This window comes from Grus americana, chromosome 13, assembly GCF_028858705.1.
Source record: "Grus americana isolate bGruAme1 chromosome 13, bGruAme1.mat, whole genome shotgun sequence".
In the NCBI taxonomy this organism is placed as follows: domain Eukaryota; kingdom Metazoa; phylum Chordata; class Aves; order Gruiformes; family Gruidae; genus Grus; species Grus americana.
The window spans coordinates 2,975,444-2,999,133 of NC_072864.1; the positions used below are offsets into that span (position 1 = coordinate 2,975,444).

The following is a 23,690-nucleotide window of genomic DNA, read 5'->3' on the forward strand; positions in this document are numbered from 1 at the left end:
GCGCGCATTCCTTGTCGTAGCAGCGATGCATGGATGTGTGCGCACGCACGTCAGTCTGCTGAGGGTGTCTGTCCTTCTGCAGAGGTGCTGGTGCTGCACGCGTGCATCCCGCTGCGCAGAGACGGTGCGTTTGTGTGCGCGCGTGCACGCGTGCATCCCGCTCCGCGGAGGGTATACGTTGTGTGCGGGTGTGTGCGTGCACACGTGCGTGCACCCCGCTCTGCAGAGGGTGTGTATTGTGCATCTGCGCACGTGTGTGTGCGCATCCATGCAGAGGGCGTATGTTGTGCACGTGTGCGCGCGCACACACACACGCATCCCGCTGTGCAGAGACCCTGTGCGCACCATGCTCCCCACTGCAGCAGCTTTGTCCCAGGTGTGCACGCGCGTGTGCCCCCGCCTCCCCTGCCTCCTGCGCGCCCACAGGTGCGGGATGGGGGTCCCGTTCACCCCCCCCCCCCCCCCTTTCAGGGCAGGTTTTATCTCCCCTGCACGGCTCCCGCAGCCCGCCGTTCCCTCGCTGCCCTCCCGAGCCTGACATTTACATATTAATATTTTCCAAGGGAGGCAATGCGTTGCGGTGCAAGTGTCTGCATTGTGGTTGCACATAATGTAAAGTGAGATAAAGCGCCCGGCTCCGCTATGAATAACTGCAAATGAAAACCCATGTGGCCATAAAAGCCTTCACATTTGCCCTGTCAGCATGTGGTACATCGGCTAAACAACTGATTTAGCTTTTCTTTTTTTTCAAGGTTTATCGCCACTTACAGAGGACATGCTCTTTGTGTACTGCCTGTCGCTTTCTGCTCAGCTTCCTTGTCACTTCCCCTCGGCGTCCTCCCAGCCGGGCCCCGAAACGATGCTCTGCTCCTCTAAACCGCCCTGACAGCCCCTATTAGCTCCTGCCCGAGTACAGCTTGGCGCCGCTGGGGCTATTTATCTCGCCGGCACAGAGGGCTGTTATCGCCCCCGCTCCTTACGGCCCCGCTCCTTTGCTTCTGCTGATGGTGGGGATTTGGGATGGGGGTCCTGGTGGGGTTCGGGAGGGAGAGAGGGGACCCGGTAGTGCTCATCCCTCCTCCCAAAGGAGCCGGATCTGGCCTTCAGGCTTGGCTTCTGGCCGCGGTGGCTCCTCATCCCGGTGCGGCTGGGCTTTGACCCCTCCGTGCCGGCGGGTGGCGGGGATACAGCCGAAACCGCTCGGGATAACCCCGTGCGCCATGGGAGGGGGGGGAATTATTCCCGCTCCTACGCGGCGCGGCCGGTGCCGTCCCCATGGCGGTGGCCCCGGGCGGGGGTGATGTCCTCGTGGGACCGCTGGCTCCCGAAGGTGCCGGCTTGGGTGCCAGACCTGAAATACCGGGTGGAGAGCTTGGAGCGGGGGGGGTGGCGATGACGCCGGGGAGCGGGACGAGCAGCTCCGCGCCGTACCTGTGAGAAAGGGGGGGGGGGACACACATGAGGATGGGGGTCCCCGCTCGGCGCCTGTGGAGCCGCCTGGCCCTTGGCCAAGGGCCCTGGCACCCCGCCGGCCCCCGGCACTGCCAGTAACCGGAGCTGCCTCCCCTCGCTGTTATTTCAGCAGGCGGGGGCAGATCGGTTTACGGGGCCAGGCAGATGCCTATCAGTCCCTTCCTGCCGCATTGTCCCCGTGCCACCGCCACGCCACCGCCGCCACGGCCCTGTTACCGGGGCCGGACATCACCGGTGATGGCAACTGCCACTGGTGCCCAGGTCTCCTCGCCCGGGCACGCTGCCCTCCGGGGTGCACCCGCTCCTGCCGCTGGCTGGTGCTGGCAGAGGGACCGCAGTGCCACCCGGCACGGCCGGCTTCGCTCTCGGCTGCCCCGTGCCACCAATGGGCACCGCGCTCCGTCGTCCCCTTGAGTCACGTCAGCGTGGCGGGCGCTGGCGAGGTGTTGTCCCGCGGGGCCGGCTGGGGCTGGTGCAAGCTCTGCGTCACCCCACGCCCTGCCCGGGGTGCCAGCGTCCCCGGGGGCCGGGCAGGGTCTGGGGGGGGCCCCGTCCCCCCCTGCCAGGGCTTGCGTCAGAGCACGGGGCGGGGGGGGTTGGGTGGTGTTTCACAAGCACTTTCCTGTCTCAACCTGTCCCTGGCCGGTGCCTGGGGGGGCTGTGGGGGGCCGTGGGTGGGAAGCGGGGGGCCGGGGGGGGGGGGGGGAGTGTTTACAGCCATGGAGCTTGTTTCCTTCCACCTGCCTCAGGGGAAGCAGTTAGCGATTTGTTAGTCAAACCAGATGAGCCTTCCTGGAGCGGCTTCCTGCCAGGCTCAGCATCGCCCGGCCGCCCCGCCGGCGGGTCCCCCCGCATCCCCCGGCTCTGCCGTGCCCCCCGCCGCAGCCAGCGCAGCGCCGTGCCAGAGCCCGCGCGGGCGGGATGCGGGGAGTCTCGGCGCGGTTTCCCACCGGCAGCTCCCAGGCATCGCCGGTTGGCGTGGGCACCCCGTCAGCCGGCCGGGTGGGAGCACCGCAGCCGTGTTGGAAGAACCGGGACGGCGCTCGCTTTCGGGACCTCTGCCCAAATATCTACGGGGAGGTTGTGCTGGGCACGGCAGAGCCCACGATGGCTTGGCAGGACATCGGGGTTGGGAGGGTGCTCTCCTAGGGTGCTTGGGTGATGGCTGGGTGCTTGAGCGATGGTTGGGTGCTGCCAAGCTTGCCCTGCCACGCTGCTGGGTGCTGTGGGAGGGTGATGCCCTGAGCACCACGCATCGCGCATCGTGCCCTGAGCACCACGCACCGTGCACCACGCGTCGAGCGCCGTGCGCCGAGCGCCACGCGTCAAGGGCCGCGCGCCGAGCGCCACGCGTCGTGCGCCACGCGTCAAGCGCCACGCACCGAGCGCCACGCATCGTGCACCACGCGTCAAGCGCCATGCTCCGAGCACCGTGCGTCGTGCACGCATCCAGCACCGTTGCCTGAGGAGCACGGGCACCACCCCTGCAGAAACGGGGCCCACGCATGGACAAGGAAGTGCCAGCCCGCGCCCCCTCGCTAATCGAGTGGCGCCGGGTGATAAATAAGGAAGTTAACACCCAACCCGGGCTGCTAATTAGCTTTTAACCTGTACTAGCAGTTAACTACAAAAGGCAGTCATTTGTTCCGGGGAGCTGGTAGCGTAGAAAGAACGAAACACGGCCAATTTTGTTCAGGATGAATTAAGACTTGCAAATGTAAAATGAGTTCATCTATTTAATTAAGTAGCGGCAATATGGATGTTAAATTAAGTTAATGGCAGGCATGCCAAAACAAGGTTATAAAAATCTTGTCCTGGTGGGGTGGGTTCCGGATCCGGCCCTTGGATGGGGGGCGGGGGCTCTGCCCTGGCCGCGGGTGGCCCCGGGGTGGGCTGGGGGCTGCTGGCTGGTGGCCCTGGGGACACCCCTCCGGCCACCGCAGCGATGGAGGGAGAGGGAGAAGGAGATAGAGGGGAAAAAAAAAAAAAGGCAGGAGGAAAGGAAAAGCATGTCTCACCCAGCGCCGCAATCTTATCAGGGCTGAACTTTACTCTCCTGCTAAAGATATAGGATACTTTAGGGACATCGGAAAGAAATAATAACCCTCTGATTTGTAGCTCTCAGGCTCTGGCAGCCGAGGGGGAAGGAAGACTGTCTTCTGCCATTACCATTTTTTGTATGAACTATTCCCCAAAGAAATCAAACCCTTGTACAAGCCCTCCCGCGCGGCAGCCCCTGCTCCGGCGCTGACCCGAGCCGTGCGGATTATCACCGCGCATCGCAGCCGGAGACAGGAACATTCATTAAAATTTGAAACACAAATGGAAAATTGCTACTTGAAGCCTCCTTGCCGGAGAGCCAGCCGCTTGATCAGAGACCTCATTAATGTATCTAATGTGTAAGGAACAATTAGACTTTTCAAAGACATCCTTTTCCCAGCCAGGGAAAAAAAAAAAAAAAAAAAAAAAAGAAGCAGCAGCTTGAACACCACCCCCCCCAATCCCAACCCAAACCCGCCTCGAGGGATTGGGGTGCACAACCCCGGCGGGAGCCTACGAGCCGCCGGAGAGTCTCGGATCCATCCTGGTACCCGAAATGCCCGTTTCTACTTAAGTTAGATGGGGAGGAAAGTGGGCTGATTAAAAAGCTGATTTCTTTTCCCAGCGACCGGCGGGGTTTTGCCATCCTCCCGTAATTAGCCGGTTACGCGGCCGTATGTTTTATTTATGAGCCGAGGGCGGAGGGAAGGGGAAGCGGAGGAACGACCGTGCCCTATATATCTGCAAATAAAACACTTCATTTCCCTCCTGGGGAATGTCACCTCGAGAAACCATCGCTTTCCTGCTCACTGCCCCGTCCAAATCGCAGGCTGTAAATGGCTTTGTGGGCCTGGATGGCGCTCAGATGGGTTTAAAATATGGATTTATGTCTTTATTCTGCATAGTCAAAGGTCAACAAGAGCAGGAAATCATCGCTGAGCCTCTTATTTACGGTGAGAGGCGGCCGCTCGCTCCTCTTCTCGCTTGTGCATACCCGCCGGCGGATGTTTTCAGGGTGCCGGGTCGAGGGGAGCGCGGCGGAGCCCGGTGCCGGCTGGTGGAGACCAGCCGTGCCTCAGTTTCCCCAGGGTGCGCTTCTTGGGGCTGGGCATCCCGCTGGGGACCGCAGCCTGGATGTCCCAGCCATCGATGCGTCCCCTGCCGCGGGGACACCCGTGGGGAGGTCGAGCATCCCCAAGGAGGTCGGGCATCCCCGGCACGCAGCATCCCTGCGGTGGGGGTACCGACCGAGCCGGGAGCGCCCCATGCCCATCCGCCGTCGTCCCGGCTCGCTCGCGTGGCGTGGGCAGGGTCTGCGGCACGCTTGCCCGGCCGGCCCCGCGAGCTGCGCTCTCATGCTTTGCTAATCCCGCCTGGCACCTGCCCCAGCTCCCGGCGGCTTCGCGCGAGCAAGGAACCAATTAATCCTCCCGGCGCTCGGGGAAGTGGGTCAGGCTCGTCAAGCTCTCCCGCTAACGAGGGGCGAGGCGAGGCGCGGCAGAGCCGGCTGCTGGGTGGCCGGGCGGGTGTCTCGCGCCGGTGCCTTGCGTCCAGTGTCCCGCGGGGTGGTAAGTGGGTAAACTGAGGCAGGGCGACGCTCGCCGCCGGTGCGTGTGTGCAATCGCCCGCAGAGTGGGGACGGCTGAGGAGGAGGAGGAGGAGGGTGGCGGATAATTCGGTTGGGCCGATGTTGCAAAGGGTCGGGCTGGTTTCCCAACGGGGCTGCCCAGCCGCTGTGCCTCGGTTTCCCCATCCCAGTGAAGCAACGGGGGCTCCCGGCTTGGGGTGCTGGGTGCTGGCGGGGTTTGGGCTTTCTTGGCAGGGTGGGGAGTGCAGGCAGCGCAGGCAGCGCGCCCCTTTGAAGTGTAGCCCAACTTCCAGGAGTGAAGCAATTCTCGTTTGCATAATGAACAAAGGGAGCAGGGGGGAGGCGAAACCCCAAAGCCCGAGCTGGCAGGCAGGCCTGCCCTCCCTGCCTGCCCTCCCTGCCTGCCTGCCCGCTCCCCCAGCCGCCTGTAATTACAGGTTTATTGCCTGTACAGCTATTGTGTAATGACATGTTTGCAAATTAATTTTTACGGCTCATGCCATGGGGCGGGGGGGGAGCAGAGGAGGGGTCCCCCGGTGCTTACGTGAGCCCAGCAAATTTAACCCCCATAAAAGCCCGGGGGGGGGCTGCGAGCGGGGGAGTGACAGAGACCCGAGGGAATTGGGTGACATGGTGACCCCGCAGCCTTTCCGGCCCGGGGTGGGGGGTCCCCCTTGCACCCACACTATGGGGGGGCATTGGGCTTGGGGCACCCAGAGCCGTGTCACCCCAGAAGTGACATTTCCTAACACACCAGCAGGGCGGGGGTGGGGGGGGTGTTGGCTGAGGAAGGGGGAAGCGGCGATGGAGCAAGAGCACCCAGCACCCAGCACCCCGCGGCTGGGAGCACGGCAGCGCAGGGGAGCTGCCTCGAAGGGAGCGGGACGCAAGCGATGACTCAGGGGACAGGCCAGAAATACTCCCAGCGCCGATCTTGACAGATGTAGGTTAGGAAAGAGGAAAAGACATAATAATAATCCCCCGACCTGGAATTAGAAAAGCAATATTTAATGTGGGGGGCAGGGGGAGGAGGAGGGGGCAGTTTTTCACCGGCTCCGTCTTTGCCAAATGGGTTCCTGGGGAGCTCGGCTGAGCAGGGTGCGTGTGCGCGTGTGCACGCGTGCGTGTGTGTGTGTGCAAGTGCACGCAGAAGCGTGCATGTGCGCGCGTTTGCAGCCAGCAGACCTTTTGCAAAAGCCCTCCTACTCGCCTGCAGCAAGCGCAGGGCCCGGTCGTCCCACCACGGGGCTGGGTGGGCTTGGGGTGATACCGAGACCCCCGAGACCCCCTGGCCCAACGATCAGGAGCAGGCAGGGGCAGGCAGGGGCAGGCAGCGGGGGCCTGGGAATGGCCTGTATCTTTAAGCTATTTGAAGGGCTGGTCATTATCATACAGGATGTGGCTTCTCTTGCAGGGGCGAGATATCACACGTCGCCTTCGTGAACTTTGGTGTTAAAAGCAGCCGGCAGTTTGGGAAGAGAAGGCCGGAGCTGGGGTGGTGGTGGGGGGGGGGGGGGGGGTAAGGGGGGTGGGGGGCAGCACACGTGCACGCGTCCGTGCACGCGTCCATAAGCGCGCGCCCGTGCAAGCGCGCCCGTGCAAGCGTGCCTGGAGCGCGCAACGCTTTTCGCTCCCCCCCCCCCCCCCTTTTCCACCCCGCCTTGGCTGATCGTTTGCTTAAAGCAAATTAAGCCGGGCCCTCGTTACTATGGTGCAGCCAGGATCTCCAGCCTCCCGCGCTCTCCCCGTAATAGCATTTATTAGCCCTATTTGCCTGCAAGCATGTCTTCCCGGATCTGCTAATGCATCGGCGGACAGGGAATGGGGGAGATCCTATCGGGCGGCTGATTGCAGCCCCCGCTGGGCGAGCGGGGCCGGGCAGGGGGATTTGGGGGTGCAAGGGGGGGGGGTGCGGTGGGAGCTCACCCCCAGCCCCCCCCCCCCCGCGCAGGAGCTGGGGCAGGCAGCCTTCCTGTGCCTGCCTTTTGTGAAGCAGCTCCCGGCAGGCTGGAAAGTTGGGTTATTTATTGTTTTATTTCCTAATTTTCCTCCTTAGGCGACTGGGGGGGGGGGTGCGCGGGGAAGGTTGATTTTCTATTTTTATTTTACCCCCCCCCCGCCGCCACCCTCGTCGGCAGCTGTTTGAAAACAGCATCCCGGAAAAGACCAAAAAAAAAAAAAATTATTCTGTCTGTAGGCGAGGAGGAGGAGCAGGGTTTGAGGGGGAAGGAGGCTTCTCCTGCCCTCCCGTCCCCGGCTGGCGGGGTGCCCCGGGGCTCGGCTCCCCGCAAACGCCGGGGATGAAGGCTGGAGCCCGGGGGGGATGCGGGGAGGAGGGTGATGGGGCGAGCAGCTGCCTGCCGCTCTCCTGCCCGCTCCCCTTCATTAGGGGAGACAAATCTGCTGTCAAGTAGCCAGATTTCCAATTTACCGATAATGATTCTTGCATGAAAATTGATCGAGGGGCAAGTCTGCCGCCTCTCGCCCGCCCGGCTCGGCGCAGCCCCGGGGAGCTTCGGCTTTCTGCTCGCCTCGGGACGGACGGACGGACACGGGCACGCAGCCCCGCGTGGGTCACCCACCCCACGCCACGCCGCCAGCACCCTTCTCCGGGGGGTGCGTGTGTGTGTGTGTGTGGGAACCCCCACCGCCTCCTCCTGCTCGCTGCCTTTTTGTGTGCCTGCGACTCGCAGCCCGGGGCTCAAGCGGCAGGAAAACCCACGGCACGGCACGGCACGGCACGGCACGGCACGGCACGGCACGGCAGCCAGGCTCCTGCCCCGGTCCCGCCGGTGACAGCCGCCACCCCTCCGCCGGCGCCCCGGGCTCGCTGCTATTTCAAATTTTATTTTTTCTCCTCCCCCCACGCACTTGATTCCCCCCGCTCCTCCTCCTCCTCCTCCCCCTCCTCCTCCTCCCCCTCCCCGCTCCACCGTATTTTTTCGCCTCTGGTTTATTTTTCCAACCCCCTCCGTGTGGCTTGGTGCTAATTTTTTGGGTTTTTTTTTTTTTTTCCTTGCTTCCTGACACATCCTCTTCACCTTGGGTCTTTTTTTTTTTTATTATTATTTTTTTTTTTTCCTGACCGCAATGGAACTGTAACATAAATCATGTTTGGGTTGAAACCACCTCTCTATTACTTACCAGGTAAGGCACCGAGCGATGCTGCCGCCGGCCCCCCCCGACCCCCCGGCCCCTCTTCCCCCCGGGGTCTCCCTGCGGGGTCCCCCCCCCCGCCCCCAGCTTGGGGACACCCTTTTGTCTGCCCCGGCCAGCGGCAGCCGAGGGGGTTTTAAGGGTGAAGTTACTTTCTCCCAGCACCTAATAGAGGTTTTGGGGTCTGGTGAGCTTTAAGGGGGGGGGGGGAAGCAGGCAGCCCTAGGGTGGCGCAGCAAGGCTCTGTAGGGTTTTGGGGTGCTTGGATGCCCCCTCATCTCCTGCTGCCGCTCCCTTGCCCAAGGGGGGTTCTCCTCTCCCCGAGGAGCCAGGGTGGTTCTGGCCGAGGAGGGATGGGGAGAAATTCCGGGTGTGCTGGGTTTTGGGGTGGGGGGGGGTCCCTGCTGACGGCCCCGCTGCCGCCCGGGCATGGGGACTCGGGGCACCAAAGTTTGCTGAGCCGCCCCAGCCGGCAGCACTGGCCCCCACGGCAGCTGGTGAGGGAGGGGGACCCCCACTCTGGGGGGGTCTGGGATGTTTTGAGAGTGTTGGTAGCGAGGGGAGCTGGGGTGTGAGCGCGGGCGCGCGCGCGCTCGGGGGGCGCGCTTAGGATGTGTGCTCAGGATATGAGCTCGGGGTGGGTGCTCGGGGTGGGAGCTCGAGGTGCTCTTGGGGTGCATGCTCAGGGCGCGTGTTTGGGGTGCACGCTTGGGGTGTACACTCAGGATACTCAGGCTGTGAGCTCAGGGTGTGAGCTGGAGGTTGTTTTGGGGTGCACACTTGGGGTTCACGCTCGGGGTGCACCCTCTGGATGCAGCCTTGGGCTGTGAGCTGAGGCTGTGAACTCGAGATGCTCTTGGGGTGCACGCTCAGGGTGTACATTCAGGCTGTGAACTCAGGCTGTGAGCTTGAGCTGCTCTTGGGGTGCACACTCGGGGTGCACACTCGGGGTGCACACTCGGGGTGCACTCTCCGGATGCGAGCCTGGGCTGTGAGCTCAGGCTGTGAGCGTGAGGTGCTCTGGGGGTGCAGTCTCAGGGTGCACGCTCAGGCTGCGAGCTTGGGGTGCACACTGAGAGGTGAGGGGCGACAGCAGGGCCCCTCTCTTGGGGGGGCCGTGCCCCCGCGTGGCGGTTTCCCTGCGGAAGGTTGTTTGTTTCAGGAAATGGCTTTTGCATGTGGCAGTTGTTACGGGAGCGAGCGGCTCTGCCCGAGCACGCCTGCGCCGGAGCGCGCGAAGGCGAGCCGGGAAGGGTGGCGGAGGGGCGCCAGGGTTGAATTTGGGGGGGCGCCCCTGGGAGGGGTTGCAGTGTGACACCACCCCCCCCCCCCCCCGAGCCTGCCACGACAGGGACATGGGTGGCCTGCTTGGCCGTGGCACCCTGCTCACTCCCAGCACGCTCCGGACCCTGTGCCCTCCTCCCTGCCGGCTGCGGGGTTCCCACTCCCCGTGTCCCCCCCGCCACGACACCATCCCCTTGCCTGCTCCTTGCTGGTTCTCCGCTGCCTGCAGCAGCTGCGGGCAATGCCTGCCTGGCACTGGTACCGTCCCCTGCGGCGGGGACTCCTCCAAGGGCTGCAGGTGCAGGGAGACGGGTTGGGGGTTGGTTTGGTTTTTTTTTTTTTTTTTTCCCTTAAATTCCATATTTAGCACGCTCGGGTCGAGCGGGGGTTCCCGGTGGCGGCTCCTGTTGTGTGAAACTTCTGGCTTTGCCGTTGTTGCTAACGCACTAATTCCTGTGCCCTGGAAAACCCTGCTCCGGCCGGCTCTTCGCTTTCCAACCACCTCGGAGGGGAAATAAAAAAAATTGGAGGAGAAAAGCAAGACAGAGAAGAGCATGGAAGTGTCAGGCTGTGAGGTTTAAAGCAATTAGGGGAAATTATGCTCGAGGCGCTGGCAAGTAGAGAAATTGCCGGCGGCAGCTGCCGGGGCGTTGGGAGATGCTGGTGGGCCAGGTCGGGTGGGAGCAGATGGAGACGTGAACCTTCCCCCCGCCGTGGGCTCGCAGGGGTTTCGTGAGCGCTGGGGCTGGTGGCGGTGACTCAGCGGCGCGAGTCCTGCTGGGGACTGTCACCGCCGCGGGGACTGCCTGGCCATGGCCCGTGTCACACGCTTCTCGGTGGCTTGCTCTCCTGGCTCGGCTGGCGCGGGATCTGGCCGGCTCTTCTGTGTCCCCTGCATCCCTCTGGTCACTGGTGTTCCTGTCCCCTGCATCCCTCTGGTTATGGGGCTGGAGATGTGCAATGGGGCTGCAAGGGGACACGGGGCATGGTGGGGACCCGGCATCAAGCATAGCTGAGAACGGGGGGGGGCTGGGGAGGGGACCTCATATAAGAACATATGAGAACCATGCTCAGGCTGGCTTGCCTTGAGATATGTGGGTGCAGTTGTCACCCTATGGTCGGTGCCAGCGTCCCTCATGGACAGCAGCATCCTTTGGGGACAGCGGCACCCCTTGGGGACACAGAGCATCCCCGGAGGGCCCGGCTGTCTGCTCTAGCAGGTGCGAGGGTGACATCCAAATGCACACAGCCTTTTGGGGTACCCCCTCCCTCCCTATGGGTGTCCCCAAAATGCCAGCAGCCCCCAGGTGCTGGAGGGACCCTGGGGCTCCCCGGTGGGGTGGGACGGGGCCCTCGGTGCCTCGGTGTGCCGGGGAGGATGGCGGCAGGTGCCGGCGGCGGATGCTGCTGACTCAGGACCTTCCCAAATGGTTCCTATTTTTACACCGGGGCCGGTAATATTTAGCCCGTGGATCAAAGCAGATGGAGGGAGCTGGGTGATGCCGCGTAAACACCCGCTCAGCGGGTGCCGCCGGCACGAGGCGTGAGTCACCGGCGGCTTTCGGCAGCGCCGGGTGAGGACGGCCGCCCCGGGCTGGGTTTGGGGTGCTCGGGGCTGAGCCCCCGCCCTCGGCAGCCTCCAGCTGGGTTCCAGGGTTGAGGTTTCCCTTCCTCATCCTCGCTGGGTGTGTGGTCGAGGGGTGCTCGAGGGTGATGCTCATGGGATGCTGGGGGGGCGTGCTGGGTGATGCTGGGGGGTCTGGGCTGTGTTGGGGTGCCAGGAAGCCCTCCTGCTTTCCTCCCTTGCCCACCCCACTGTCCTCCTCCTCCTCCTCCTCCTCCTCTCGCCAGTCCTAAATTCGGTCGCCATGGCAACCATGTCAACCACTTTCCAGCTTCCCCGTGATGGTTTGAGGAGGGGAGGGGAGGGAAGAGGGGAGCCAGGGGAGGGGGGGCGGCGGGCGAGGGCTGCACGCAGGGAGGGGGACCAGGGACATCGCTCCCGGGTCGGGGCTCGGGGTGACGCTTCCCAGATGGTTTTTCCCTGCTGGGTCCCGTCTGGTGAGCGGGGGCCGGTGCCAGCCCCAGTGCGTGCCAAGGGGTCAGGGCTGGGGGTCCTGCTCTGGGGAGGGGGCTCGATTGCACCCCCAGAATTCAGTGCCTGCTGCAGCCATCCTGCTGATGCCAGGACCCCGCCGGTACCCGGGACTTCGGTAGCCACGTGGCTTGGAAGGGGGGCAATTATTCCCAGACACCCCCTTTTCCTCTCTCTTCCCCCCCCCCCCCCGCCCCGTAATCTCTTTATTCCTGGGCTAAGCCTGGTTCCCAAAGGTTTTAAAGGCAGATTTGCCTTTGTAGCTATATAGGACAGGGTGGAAAGCCGAGCGGCTGCGCGGGTGGGTGTGTAACACCAGCGCCGGCATCGCCCCGCGGTGGGTGGGCGCCCGGCTGCCCCCCGGGACTGGTTGCGTCGGTGCAGAGCTGCGGTGCCGCCGGGGGAGAGCAGACGAGGTGTAATTACCCCAGCAGGAGTTTGGCCCGCGATGAAAGCGGGGTACTGCTGCCGTCTCCCCGCCGCGGTGTAATCATCCCCCCAGCATCCCCATCCTGGTGCTGCCGGACGCCGATGCCCTGGGGTCCCCGGGATGCTGCGGGCGCTGCTCACCTCCAAACCCACGCCAGGGTTTTTGGGGGGAGCAGGTGCTTCCTTTCTCTACAGCGTGTCCCCCCACTTTCCCGTTCCTTGGCACCGGCTGGCGGCACCTGCCGGGGACGCTCCTCCTTGGCACGGCACAGCGGCACGTGTGCGGGCACCGCCGGCGGCAGCCGCGCTCGAGGTACCGCTGGCAGCCGGGGGGGGAGCGGGGCCAGCCCTGCCCAAGAGCCTGACAGCGGGGCGCATCCTTCCCCCCCCTCCCCCCAATTTATTATTAATTTTTAACTTTATTTCCCGAACGCCGTGCTTAATTAAATGCAGCCGTCTTGCCACGAGCCGACGCGGGGTATTTATTACACCAAATGTCGATGGAAAGGATGCTCCCCCGCCACAACACCCCTCCGACGGATTATTTCACCGGCATTAAAAAAGGAGGGGGGGTGACACCCCAACCCACCCCCTCTACAAGGGGCTTTGCGGCAGGGGGGGGGAAGGCGGCTGCGTTTCTGCATCACCAAGCTTTCTCCTTCCCCCCTTCTTTTAATAATAACGCTTTAAAGATGTTTGACATCTGTAACAAACAGCTGGCATCCTGTTATGGAAGAATGTCCTTTTATTTCCGAGCAGGTTGAACTGTCATTAATAGTATAATTAGGTGATTATCGGCGTACAGCAGAAAACTGCTTAATTGCACAGCCAGCTTTGCGAGGATCCCCGGCTCCTTTATTGCTGGATTTGTTTTAGCCGCCTGAATTTTTTCGCGCTGTGTTGTTGGGTTTTTTCCACGTTGATTATTATTTTTTAATGTGCGTGGCAGCTGGGGGAGCGTGGCAGCGCTGGCGGTGCCGGGGGGGAGGCGGGGGGACGCGACACATGCCGGTGCTGGCGCTGGTCCCCCTGTGTGTGTTGTGTGTCCCCCCCCTCCTCCAGGTCCCAAGGGGATTTATTTTAACCCCACGCGTGCCAAAGTTGGTGAAAGGGGTCTCAGAGGTGAGGTTGGTGGGGTTTTGCTGGGTGCAGCACCCTTGGGTGGAAGCACCCTTGGGTGGGAGCACCCATGGGTGGGAGCTGACCGGGTGCGGAGTTATTTGAGGGAATAAAGGAGATGTCTTTGTTAGCAGCTCCGTGCCATCAGCTGCCGGCGGGGAGCGCGACCGGGGAGCCGCGGCACCGCTCGGCACGGGGCAGGGGGGCACCCATCGTGCCGGGGAGCCTTCGCTCGCCCACCCCCGCGGGCTGGGACCCTCCTCTTGGGGCACCGTGCCCCTCGCCATCCCCTCGCGCCTGGGGCACGCACGTGGCTCGCTGCGGCGCTCGGGCGGCTGCGATGGAGTCGGTCGGTCCCTGTCCCCGTCCCCGTCCCCGGGATGTGGCGTTTTGGGGGCAGAGCAGATTTTTTGGCGCCCGCCAGACAATAGCGCTTTGTATCTCCCCCCCCCCCCCCCCCCCACCCGGTGCCGCCAAACACACTTGTTAGCGCCGCAGCTTTGTGCTGTAAATTTCCATGGAGTAATTACGTCTTAATTTATGATAATCCCGGGCGGGTGGTGGAGGGGGGCGAGCGCCAGTCAAGTTTGGAAGTTGCCTGCTGGGGCCCGGGGTCCCGCGGGGCTCATCCTGACCGTGAACTTCTCCATCGTGGTGCAAAGTGGTTGTGCCCATGGGATCGAGGAGTGGGGATTTGGGTCCCGGTTCCCACAGTTGTGATGGCCAAGAGTGTCCCCCCCCGGTGCGGTGGCCAGGGATGCTGCCCATCCCACCACCCATCCAAGAGCTCAGGACCCCACGGGCGCATGGGCTGGGGTGATCCCGGGATGATGCCGGGATGCCGTGCGTGATGCCGGCTCCCCCAAGCAGGAGGGAACCTCTCCCTTCCCGCAAGGCCCCGGCACCGCTCCGGCACGGGGCCGGACCCTTCCCCCTTCCCACCGCTGAATGGCTCATCCCGCCTTTGTCTGGAGGGCTTATTACTGGCAAAACAGAGGCTCTTTTCCCTCGGCCTTCCCGACGGGCAAATTAGACGCTTTGGCAATTTTCGAGGAGGATGGCGGGGAGGGGAGGAAGGCTCTCATCGCCCGGCGGAGGACCCTGGCGCCAGGCAGGGTGCTGGCACTCTCCGGCAAGGGTGCGGAGTGGGAATCAAGGGGCTCCCCGTGTCCCCTGCAAAGCCATCGAGGCATCGCCGGGAGCTGCCGTGGGAATCCCGTGGGATTTGGGGAGCGTTTCATGCACACTGGGAGGGAGGCAGGTTTGAGGGATGCGAGGATGCCACCGAGCATCCCCCGTAGAGCTGGGAGGGTGCTGGCACCTGTGCGTCCCTCCACCCATTGCCAACGGGTGCCGTGGGTGCCGTGGGCACCCCGTCCCATGTCCCAGGGTGGGTTTTGTCCCCAGAGAGGGGTAAAAGCCCAGGGCTGCGCCCACTGCACCTGCAGCCGGGTCCCCGTTGGGAGGCAGCGTGCACCCACTGACATTTGCCAAGCGTAAAAATTCAATTAATTCCAGCAGGCAGATTAAATATAAGTGAATTTTAATAATTTGCTCGAAAGGCTGAGGATTACTGTAGGCGAAAAGGGAAGATGCTGCGTGCGCGGGGACACCGGCCAGCCTTCTCAGCGCCGGCACGTGGGATCGCCGGTGCTAATCACCCTAAATCCCGGCGTGGGAAGGGGGGGTCCGCTCCCCTCGGTGCCACGCACGATGCCCCCAGACCTGGGTTTTTGGTTGATCTTTCCCTGTGACGACTGTGCCAGATCCATCCTGCTGGTGCTGGCGGCGTGTTGTGCCCGGCCCCGGCACAATCCGGCTCCGCGGGTGTTGCTGCTGCTTCCCACCCTCCTCGCTGCTGTCCGTGTCTTGGGGGGGTCAGACCCATCACGGTGGTGGTGGGAGCCTGGGCTTCCCCTTGGGGACCCCGTGGGACGTTGCAAGGGGACCCAGGGTTCCCAGGGTCTCGCCGAGACCTCCGCAGCATCTCGTGAATAAAAAGCGGGTGGTGTGGGGCACCAATTGCTAGCAGATGGCGCCGGTATTAGGAAAATGAAAATACACGCAGTAAATTTGCCGTTTGCCGGCGTTAATTTCTTATCCCAAGGTAAAACCTTCCCTCTGGCCCGTGCCGGGCCATCTGCACGATCATAAACCTCGGCGCTGCGGTGTGTACGGGGGGACCCCGGGAGCGTGGGGGGGGACCCCCCATCCCGCCCGGCTCCCTGGCTTTGCCGGCGGTGCGGCAGGATTGATGGAGATTGCCCGTGACCTTTGCTAGGACACGAGGTATTACCATTAATACTCCTGTATTTCCGGAGTTCGCGCCATGCATAAATCTCGTATCAAGCCGGCCGGGCAGAGTAATCTGCCAGGCGGCATTATTAATACCTGTTATTAATACCCGTTATTAATACCCCCCGTCCCCGGCGCCGGAGCCCTTCATTAGCTGCTCGTGGACGGGGCGAGGGATGGGGGCTGCGCCACGTAACCCCCTCCACCGCCTTTTGGGGTGCAGCCGGGGCGGGCGCTGGAAATCCCCGGTGCCGGCTGAGTCACCGGCCGCTTTCCGCCGGCGGGCGCCCACCCCCGTGATGGGGGGCAGCTCTCGGGCTGTGGACCCCCTTGGCTCTGCCGGAGAGGGACCGCGGGGGGGTGGCAGAAGGCATCCCCTCGCCTTGCCCTGGCACCTCCTAACTCTGCCCCATAGCCACCAGCTTGGCGGGGACCCGGCCCCCCCGCCCCTGCCTGCAGCCCCCTGCCCTGCCCCTGCCTCCCCCTGCCCCGCCAGGACCTGCCCCGTGCGAGATCCAGCCTGCGTGAAACTCTAATCTTCAATTTTATTCGCTCGGCTCCAGCCAATTTGCATAATCCACATAATCACCCTGGTTTTAATTGCCCACAACTCTGCAGAAAGATCATGTGGTTAAGTGGTAAATCATAATTAGATAAATAATTGGCTTGGCCGCAGCAAGCTGCTTTGTTATACCTGCCATCTGCTGGGCAAGGGCTTCTCGAGCCGAGAACAATGCGCCGCTGACGGCAAAGCCCGCGCTGCCCGCGGCAGGGCTGCGCCGAGCTGCCGGCACGGGGCCGGGGTACGTGGACGGGAGGGCAGCCTGGCTGCACCGGGCATTGCCCGCTCCCGGCCCGTGTAACGCCCCGGTAACGCCGTGCGAGGTTCGACAGCGTCGTGCGATGCCTGGCTCTGACCCACGCGTTGCCTAACAGCGCCGTGCGATGCCCGACGGCACCGTGCAATGCGCGGCAGCGCTGTGCAGTGCCTAGTCCTGTCCCACGTGATGCCCGGTGGCACTGTTCAATGCCTGGTGGCACCGTGCAGTGCTCAGCGGCACCGTGCAGTGCCCGACAGCACCGTGCAGTGCCCAGCTCTCTCCCACGCGATGCCCAGCAGCTCCCTGCAATGCCCAGCAGCTCCCTCCCACGCGATGCCCGGCTCCAGCCCACGCGGTGCCCGGCAGCCCCGTGCAATGCCTAGCTCTCTCCCATGCGATGCCCGGCAGCCCCGTGCAGCACCCAACGGTGCTGCCTGATGCCTGGCACCCACCCGCGCACCCCACATAGCCATTCAGCCCTGAGCAGCAGCTCACGCAAAGAGGAGGGGTGGGGGCTGTACCCCGCTTCTCCCCAAGCAAGGGGGGGGCCTTGAGAGGCATCTAGCACCCAGATCTGGGCAGCGGGAGTCAAGAGGAACTGCTGTGCCAGCCTGGGTGCTGCAGAGACGCCCTGGGAGGCCAGCAGCATCCCGTGGGCACGGGCACTTTGTTTTCGAAGCCCCCAGCTCGTTCTGCCAGGGCAGAAATGGGGAAGAAAGTTGAAGGAAATCTTTCACTGGTGTGATTTCCTACGGGCTTAAAAAGCACCCGGGGCCGGTTGGGCTGGGCACGGGAAGGCAAGGAAGGGAGAAAAATAATCCCGCATCGCACCGGCCCTGGCCCCTCCCCGGCGCTGTGCCCTCCAAACGAGCTCTTATTAGTTTGCTTGTTGTCGTTTTCCAGATCAATGGTCCATGGAGGAGTGATCGATGGAGACCCAGCCGGCTAATAGCGCTTGGATGCTCGGGGTTGTGCTGGGCTCCCCGGGGAGCCCCGAATCCCATCCCCGGGTGGCAAGGTGCTCCTTGGCCCGGGGGACCCATCCAGACCCCTCCAAGGGTGCTGGTGACAGGCTGGGTGCTGGGGAGCCGGCCAAGGTGGGGATGCTCCTGAGATGGGTCCTGGGCTCTGCCCCAAGGACCCCAAGAATGGGCAAAGGCTGCGTCTGCATCCCTCCATCCTTGGGGACGCTTGGGGACACCGAGCCCGGCCACCTCCCTTCGTTTCAGCCAGGCGGTGGGGAAGGAGGGCAGGAGCACAGGCACCGATCGATCAATTAATTAATTAACAGAGCGTGTTGTAGGTGCGGCGGCAGAGCTGTTGTAATGAGGGGTGGAAAACGTGCGGCAGCACGGCAGGACATCGTCGGGAGAGGCGGTGGTCCCCGCTGCCTGTCCCCTGCCTGTCTCCTGCCTGCTGGCTCTTGAGGGGGTCATGGGGTGTGTGGCGGGGAGACGATGGGCACGTGCTACCCCTGGCCGCCTGCCCTCCCTCCTGCCCGCGCAGGCAGCCGTCGGGGCCCTGCCTGCTGCATTCAGGCAGAGCGAGGTGGGGGGGGGGGGGGGCTTTGACAATGCGAGGCCATTAGCATTGAAAATCCATGCAAAGCAGCTGTTCCCGCTCGGAGCGTGCAGCTGGATGCGGCTCCGGAGTGGGAGCCGAGTCGCTGAGAGGAGGGCAAAGGCTGGGGGGGAACCGTGAAACGTCACCCCAAATTCCTCGGGGACCCATCCAGAGGGAGCGTGGAGGAGCCTTGCAGAGGGCTTGGCCGGGTGGGTTCCACCCGAGGCGAGGTCCTGTGCGGCGGGTGCGGATCCGTCCCGGGGAAGGATGCAGGATGCTCATCTCTCCCTGCTCCCTCGGCCTCCCGCCGTGCTGGGTTTTTTTCCGCTCCATTTGCCAGGGGCTGGAGCTGCTGCCTGATCGTATTTGGTAATAAATTATTAGTTCCAGCGCTCGGGAGCCCGGGAGCTCAAAATAGCTGCTTTTAAAGCGGGCGGCTGGTGCAGGTTGAGTTCAATGGCAATCTGCTCTGAAGGGCACTTCATGCTCATTAGGGGCCTTTCAAGGTGCTGGGGCGAGGCGGGGTGGGGGGGGGAAGCTGAAACCAAGGTGCTAAACCTGCCTGCACCGCATTTCCCGGCAGCTGCCTGCAGCGGGGACGTGGAGGCAGGGGAGGGCAGCTGGCAGCGGTACCAAGCTCCCCCCCCCCCCCCATGCGACTCCAGGAAGGAACCCCAGGGTTTTTGGGGTGCTGGGAGCCCGTCCTTGCCCCAGCGCTGCCCGCTCCTGCCTGCCCGCGGCGGCTGCCGGCGTGTTTATTTGTCTCCAGCCCTACCAGGCAGCCAGACTGGTTCTGCTCTCGCTGCCGGAGGAGGCTCCTGCTGCCAAAAAACCCGCCAGCGTCATCAGGAGCAGATGGAGAGAAGATGGCACGCTCCCAGCTCCCAGCTCCCAGCCCTGCGCCGGGGATGTGGGGGGGGGCCGTGGGGCAGGGACACCTCCCCAGGAGCCAAAGGTTTGGGGTCCCAACCCCACGGCTGGTGCCGTGTGCGGCACCGTGGGAAAGGGGTGTTGGGACGTGGGGTGGCACAGGGTTGGGGGAGGCGGTACGGCGATGGCCCTGCCATCCCCTCCTCCTCCTCCTCTTCCTCCTCCTCCTCCTGCCGGGCAGGGACCTGCCGCAGGCCGGCAGCCAGCAGGCACCGGGAATGCCAGACGCTCCCTGCACCGCTGTGCCCGGGCACACGCTACGGGAGGGACGGGCACGGGGTGGCACATCGTCTGGTCCCCCATCCCCAACGTCCCCTGGGGCCTTGGCAGGGGACCCAGGCGTCCTGCGGCCCCCGCACCCCCCCGCCCTGCCTTGGCTTGGAGGGGGGGACGATGTGCAGGCAGCAGCTGCCTGCCTGCAGGAGTGAAGGCAGCGAGTGCTGCCCCAGGGCAGGTAGGTGGGGGGGTGCCAGCCCCTCTCCCTGCCCCCCATAGGGGTGGGGGCAGCGGAGGGACAGCTTGCCCCGTTTTGGGGTTCGGCTCCCCGCCCCGATGAGGCAACCGCTGGCGTGACCCCAGGCTGCTGCCAGGTTCCGAACTTGACCTGTTTTTCCGCACGGATCTGCCTGCCGGGAAAAGCGGTTGGGGAGGGGCAGGAGGAGGGTGAGAGCCGGGCGGGGGGTGGGGGGGGCACCTTGCCGGGGGGTGGCGCAGCGTCCCCAGCCACCGTGGGGACAGCGGCACCCGCAGAGGTGAGTGGCACCCACACCACACCGGTGCCGGGATGCCAGGGAGACGCAGCGCAATCCCACATCCCCGTCCCCACGCGGACGCTCGCACCCAGCCAGCTCTCCGCCGCCGCCGCGCCTCAGTTTCCCCAGCTGGCAGTTCTCCCGCAGAGCAGCCTAGGGACGCCCGGACAGACGGACGCCACCTCTGTCGGGGCAAGGCGGGTGAGCGGCACTGCTCAGGCCCCAGCCGGGGCGGAGGCGCCGATTTTATCACCGGACAGGAGCGGCAAAACTGGTTTGGAGCCCGGCTGGGGCAGCGGCACGGCTCATGTTAGCAAGCCAGCCCCGGGGGGAACGCGAACTCCCAGGCGAGCTGCTGGCTCGGAGCTGCCCCACGCTCGCCCGGCAAATCCCAGCGGGATCATGAGTTTGTTGGGAGGCGTTTGGGGCCACGGAGATCAGCTGAGCATCACACGGGTGATGCTCCACCGCCAGCCCCCGTGTCCCGGTGAGCGTGCGCGAGCGTGCTGATCCCCGCCGGCCGGTTAGCAAAGTGTTTCCAGCCTTGGCTTGAGGTTGGGGAGGGGGGGTTATGCCGGGGTTAATAGCTGGGGAGAAGCTGGGGGGCATGGGGCAGCGCCCGGGGGATGCAGGGCTGTGCCCAAGGGATGCAGGGCTGTGCCCAAGGGATGCAGGGCTGTGCCCAAGGGATGCAGGGCTGTGCCCAGGGGATGCAGGGCTGTGCCCAAGGGATGCAGGGCTGTGCCCAGGGGATGCAGGGCTGTGCCCAAGGGATGCAGGGCTGTGCCCAAGGGATGCAGGGCTGTGCCCAGGGGATGCAGGGCTGTGCCCGGAGGATGCTGGGCTGTGCCCAGGGGATGCAGGGCTGTGCCCGGAGGATGCTGGGCTGTGCCCGGAGGATGCAGGGCAGTGCCCGGAGGATGCAGGGCAGTGCCCAAGGGATGCAGGGCTGTGCCCAAAGGATGCAGAGCAGTGCCCGGAGGATGCAGGGCAGTGCCCAAGGGATGCAGGGCTGTGCCCAAGGGATGCAGGGCTGTGCCCAAAGGATGCAGAGCAGTGCCCGGAGGATGCAGGGCAGTGCCCAAGGGATGCAGGGCTGTGCCCAAGGGATGCAGGGCTGTGCCCAAAGGATGCAGGGCAGTGCCCAAGGGATGCAGGGCTGTGCCCAAGGGATGCAGGGCTGTGCCCGGAGGATGCAGGGCAGTGCCCAAGGGATGCAGGGCAGTGCCCAGGGGATGCAGGGCTGTGCCCAAGGGATGCAGGGCTGTGCCCAAGGGATGCAGGGCAGTGCCCAAGGGATGCAGAGCTGTGCCCAAGGGATGCAGGGCTGTGCCCAAGGGATGCAGAGCTGTGCCCAGGGGATGCAGGGCAGTGCCCAGGGGATGCAGAGCTGTGCCCAAGGGATGCAGAGCTGTGCCCAAGGGATGCAGGGCTGTGCCCGGGGGATGCAGGGCAGTGCCCAAGGGATGCAGGGCTGTGCCCGGAGGATGCAGGGCTGTGCCCAGGGGATGCAGGGCAGTGCCCGGGGGATGCAGAGCTGTGCCTGGGGTGCTGCAGCCCCTTGGGATGATGCCTGGGTACATGGCACTGAAGGCAGAACCCAGCATCCCACTCTACAGGGATGCACCCAGGTGCTCATCCGAGGGTCCACGGGTCGGTGCAAAGCCCGAGGGTGCCCGGGCGCGGCCGGCCGGCGCAGCAGGTTGGCTTCCCAGCTGTTCTGGTAATGAATTTACATGAGCCGAGCGTGTCGACAAGGCGGCAGTCAATGGCTGAGAGCACCGGAGTTAATAAATGCTTGTATAATGAGGGCAGAGGGGAGCGCGCGCTGCTGCGCCGGCCGCCTCTCCTGGGGCCGGGGGGCAAAGATTAATCAATGCTGAGTGGCACTCGCGGCCCCCCCCCCCCGCCCCGGCTCCTGCGGCGCCCGCTGCTCTGCCCGGCCACCCTGTGCCGCGGGATGCTCTGGGGTCTCCGGCATCACCGGTGCCTGAAGCTGCCTCCAGCCCTGCTGGGAGCTGGACCGCTGGACCACTGCCCCCCGGCCCCCCCTGCCCCCCCTGCCTGCCCGCCCGCCTGCCTGCCTGCCCACCTGGGAGCAGGGCTAATTTTAGGCTGGTGTTAATGAAGCTGCTCGTTTGGAATCTATTTTAAGGGCCCTGACATCAGCAGTTGCTGTTTTGGGAGGTGGAGAGCCCTGGAGCGGCTGGCTGTGACAGCAGGGGGGGGACACGACACAGGGTGGGCTGCACCCTCCCACTCAGCAGCACCCGAACCCCCACCCTTAGGGGCCGCTGTGTCCTATGGCACCTCTGTGCCTTGGGGTGCAAGGATGGGGACTTGGGGGTGCCACGGTGAGGGTTTGAAGGTGCCAGTGGTGGGGAGCTGGAGGTGCTGGGGGGGCTGCAAAGGGGGGGATTTGACAGTGTAATGGGGGGATTTGGGGGTGCAGTGCTGGAGTCCCAGGGATGCAATATTGGGGATCTGAGGGTGCAGTGGTGGGGATTTGCGGGTGCAGTGGTGGCGATTAGGGGTGCAGCAGTGGTGCTTTGGGTTTTGGCAGCACCACACGAGTGAGAGGGCTGCCCCCCCTCCCCATCAGCTCCATCAGGATGCTGATGTCCCCGTGTCCCCCCAAAACACCCTCTCCCTCCCTGTGGGGCTCCGACGGGCCCCTCCACGCCGTTATCGGGAACGACCCAGCCTGGGGGATCGGTGGGGCCATGGATGCCGGCAGCAGCTGCTGGTCCTCGTGTCACCTTGTTGTCCACGGGCGAGCAGCCCGAGCTGCTCCCTTTGTGAGATAAGCTGCTGCCCCGTAAGCGTGGCGGGGGCTTGTACCCGCCTGCTCGCTTCCCCCCATTGCCTTGGGGTGCATTTTGGGGTGGGAGGGGTGAACCAGAGGGAAAATGTTGCTTGTCCCCACTGGTTGTTCCAGCTCCTGGGGGGAATTTGGGGATCCGCTCTCCCCGTTCCCATCCCCGTGTCCCTAACGCGGGCTGCTCTTGTTTGCAGGCATGAGCCATGAGCCGAAGTCGCCGTCCCTAGGAATGCTCTCCACCGCCACCCGCACCACCGCCACCGTCAGCCCCCTCACCCCCTCGCCGCTCAACGGCTCCATCGTCCCCAATGGCAGCCCGGCAGCCAGCAGCACTTTGTCCGTCCAGGCAGCACCTTCCTCCAGCTTCGCCGCCGCTCTCCGCAAGCTCGCCAAGCAAGCCGAGGAGCCCAGAGGTAGGGGACGGTGACGGGGATGGATGTGGGGACGAGGGCTGGGGGGGATGCTGAGCGTCGGCGCCTTTCCCCGCCGCCGCCTGGGAGCAGGCGGATGGCGTTTTCTCGCCATTTCCCGAGTTAATGTCTTTCCCCGGCGTCGTGTCTCAAGGGGGCAGTTTAGAAATTCAATTCAGCCGGAGTAATCCAAATGCCGTATCGCTCGCCGTACCCCGGGAGAAAGCCTGGGAGAACGTGGCGGGGGGGACCTGGCCCTCCCTGCACCCCCAGCCCCACTCCCTTCCGCCGTGCTTCACCAAAATGCTATTTTTTCCTGGAGGCTCCTCAAATCTCTTCCTTCCCCAGCCAAATTGCCTGGCTACACAGCAAATTTGGGCCTCCCTGGATGTCCCCGTCCCTCGTCACCCTGCGATGGCCCGGCCACCGCATCCTCCATCGCACCCTCCCTCTCTGCTCGGGTGCGGGGGTGCAGCTCGCGATGGGGGGTGCGAGCTGCTGCCGCGGTGCTGGAGCACCCCGAGGTGCTCGCCGCTGCGGGGAGCGTGTCCCGCGGGAATCGCCGGGGCTGTCCCGCATGCTCAGGGGGAGGCAGCCTGTCCCCAGGCTGTGAAGCGTTTCGCCAGGAGACTGCTGGCATCATCAGTTTGCGATGAAATAGTGTTTATCCCCGGTTTTCCATCGGTGGGTGCTCCCCGTTGGGTCGCTGCCCGCCGCCTGGGTGCTTTGGTCCCTGGGGAGGATGCCCAGCTTTTTGCAAGATGTTTTTTGCAAGGCCCTGTTGGCGAGGTCTTTTTGGAAGATCCTTTTTGCCAGATCCTTTTTGCCTGATCCTTTTTGGAAGACCCTTTTTGCAAGCGCCATCTGCAAGACCCTCCCCCCGCCAGCCATGAAATACCCCGGCACGGCCAAGA

At 64.1% G+C, this 23,690-nt stretch overlaps 1 protein-coding gene across 4 annotated transcripts in view; it reads left to right on the forward strand.

Annotated features, from left to right (window-relative positions):
• The window catches only part of GSE1 (Gse1 coiled-coil protein), a 103,356-nt gene that overhangs the window by 66,797 nt on the left and 12,869 nt on the right, over positions 1 to 23,690 (forward strand). For 3 of the 4 annotated variants that reach the window (XM_054840115.1, XM_054840116.1, XM_054840118.1), the window contains one exon: positions 22,561 to 22,779. The exons of the other annotated variant lie outside the window; for it this stretch is intronic. In XM_054840115.1, the coding sequence (XP_054696090.1) occupies positions 22,561 to 22,779 (219 nt within the window). The remainder of the gene's footprint in view (positions 1 to 22,560; positions 22,780 to 23,690) is intronic. 4 annotated transcript variants of the gene reach the window in all.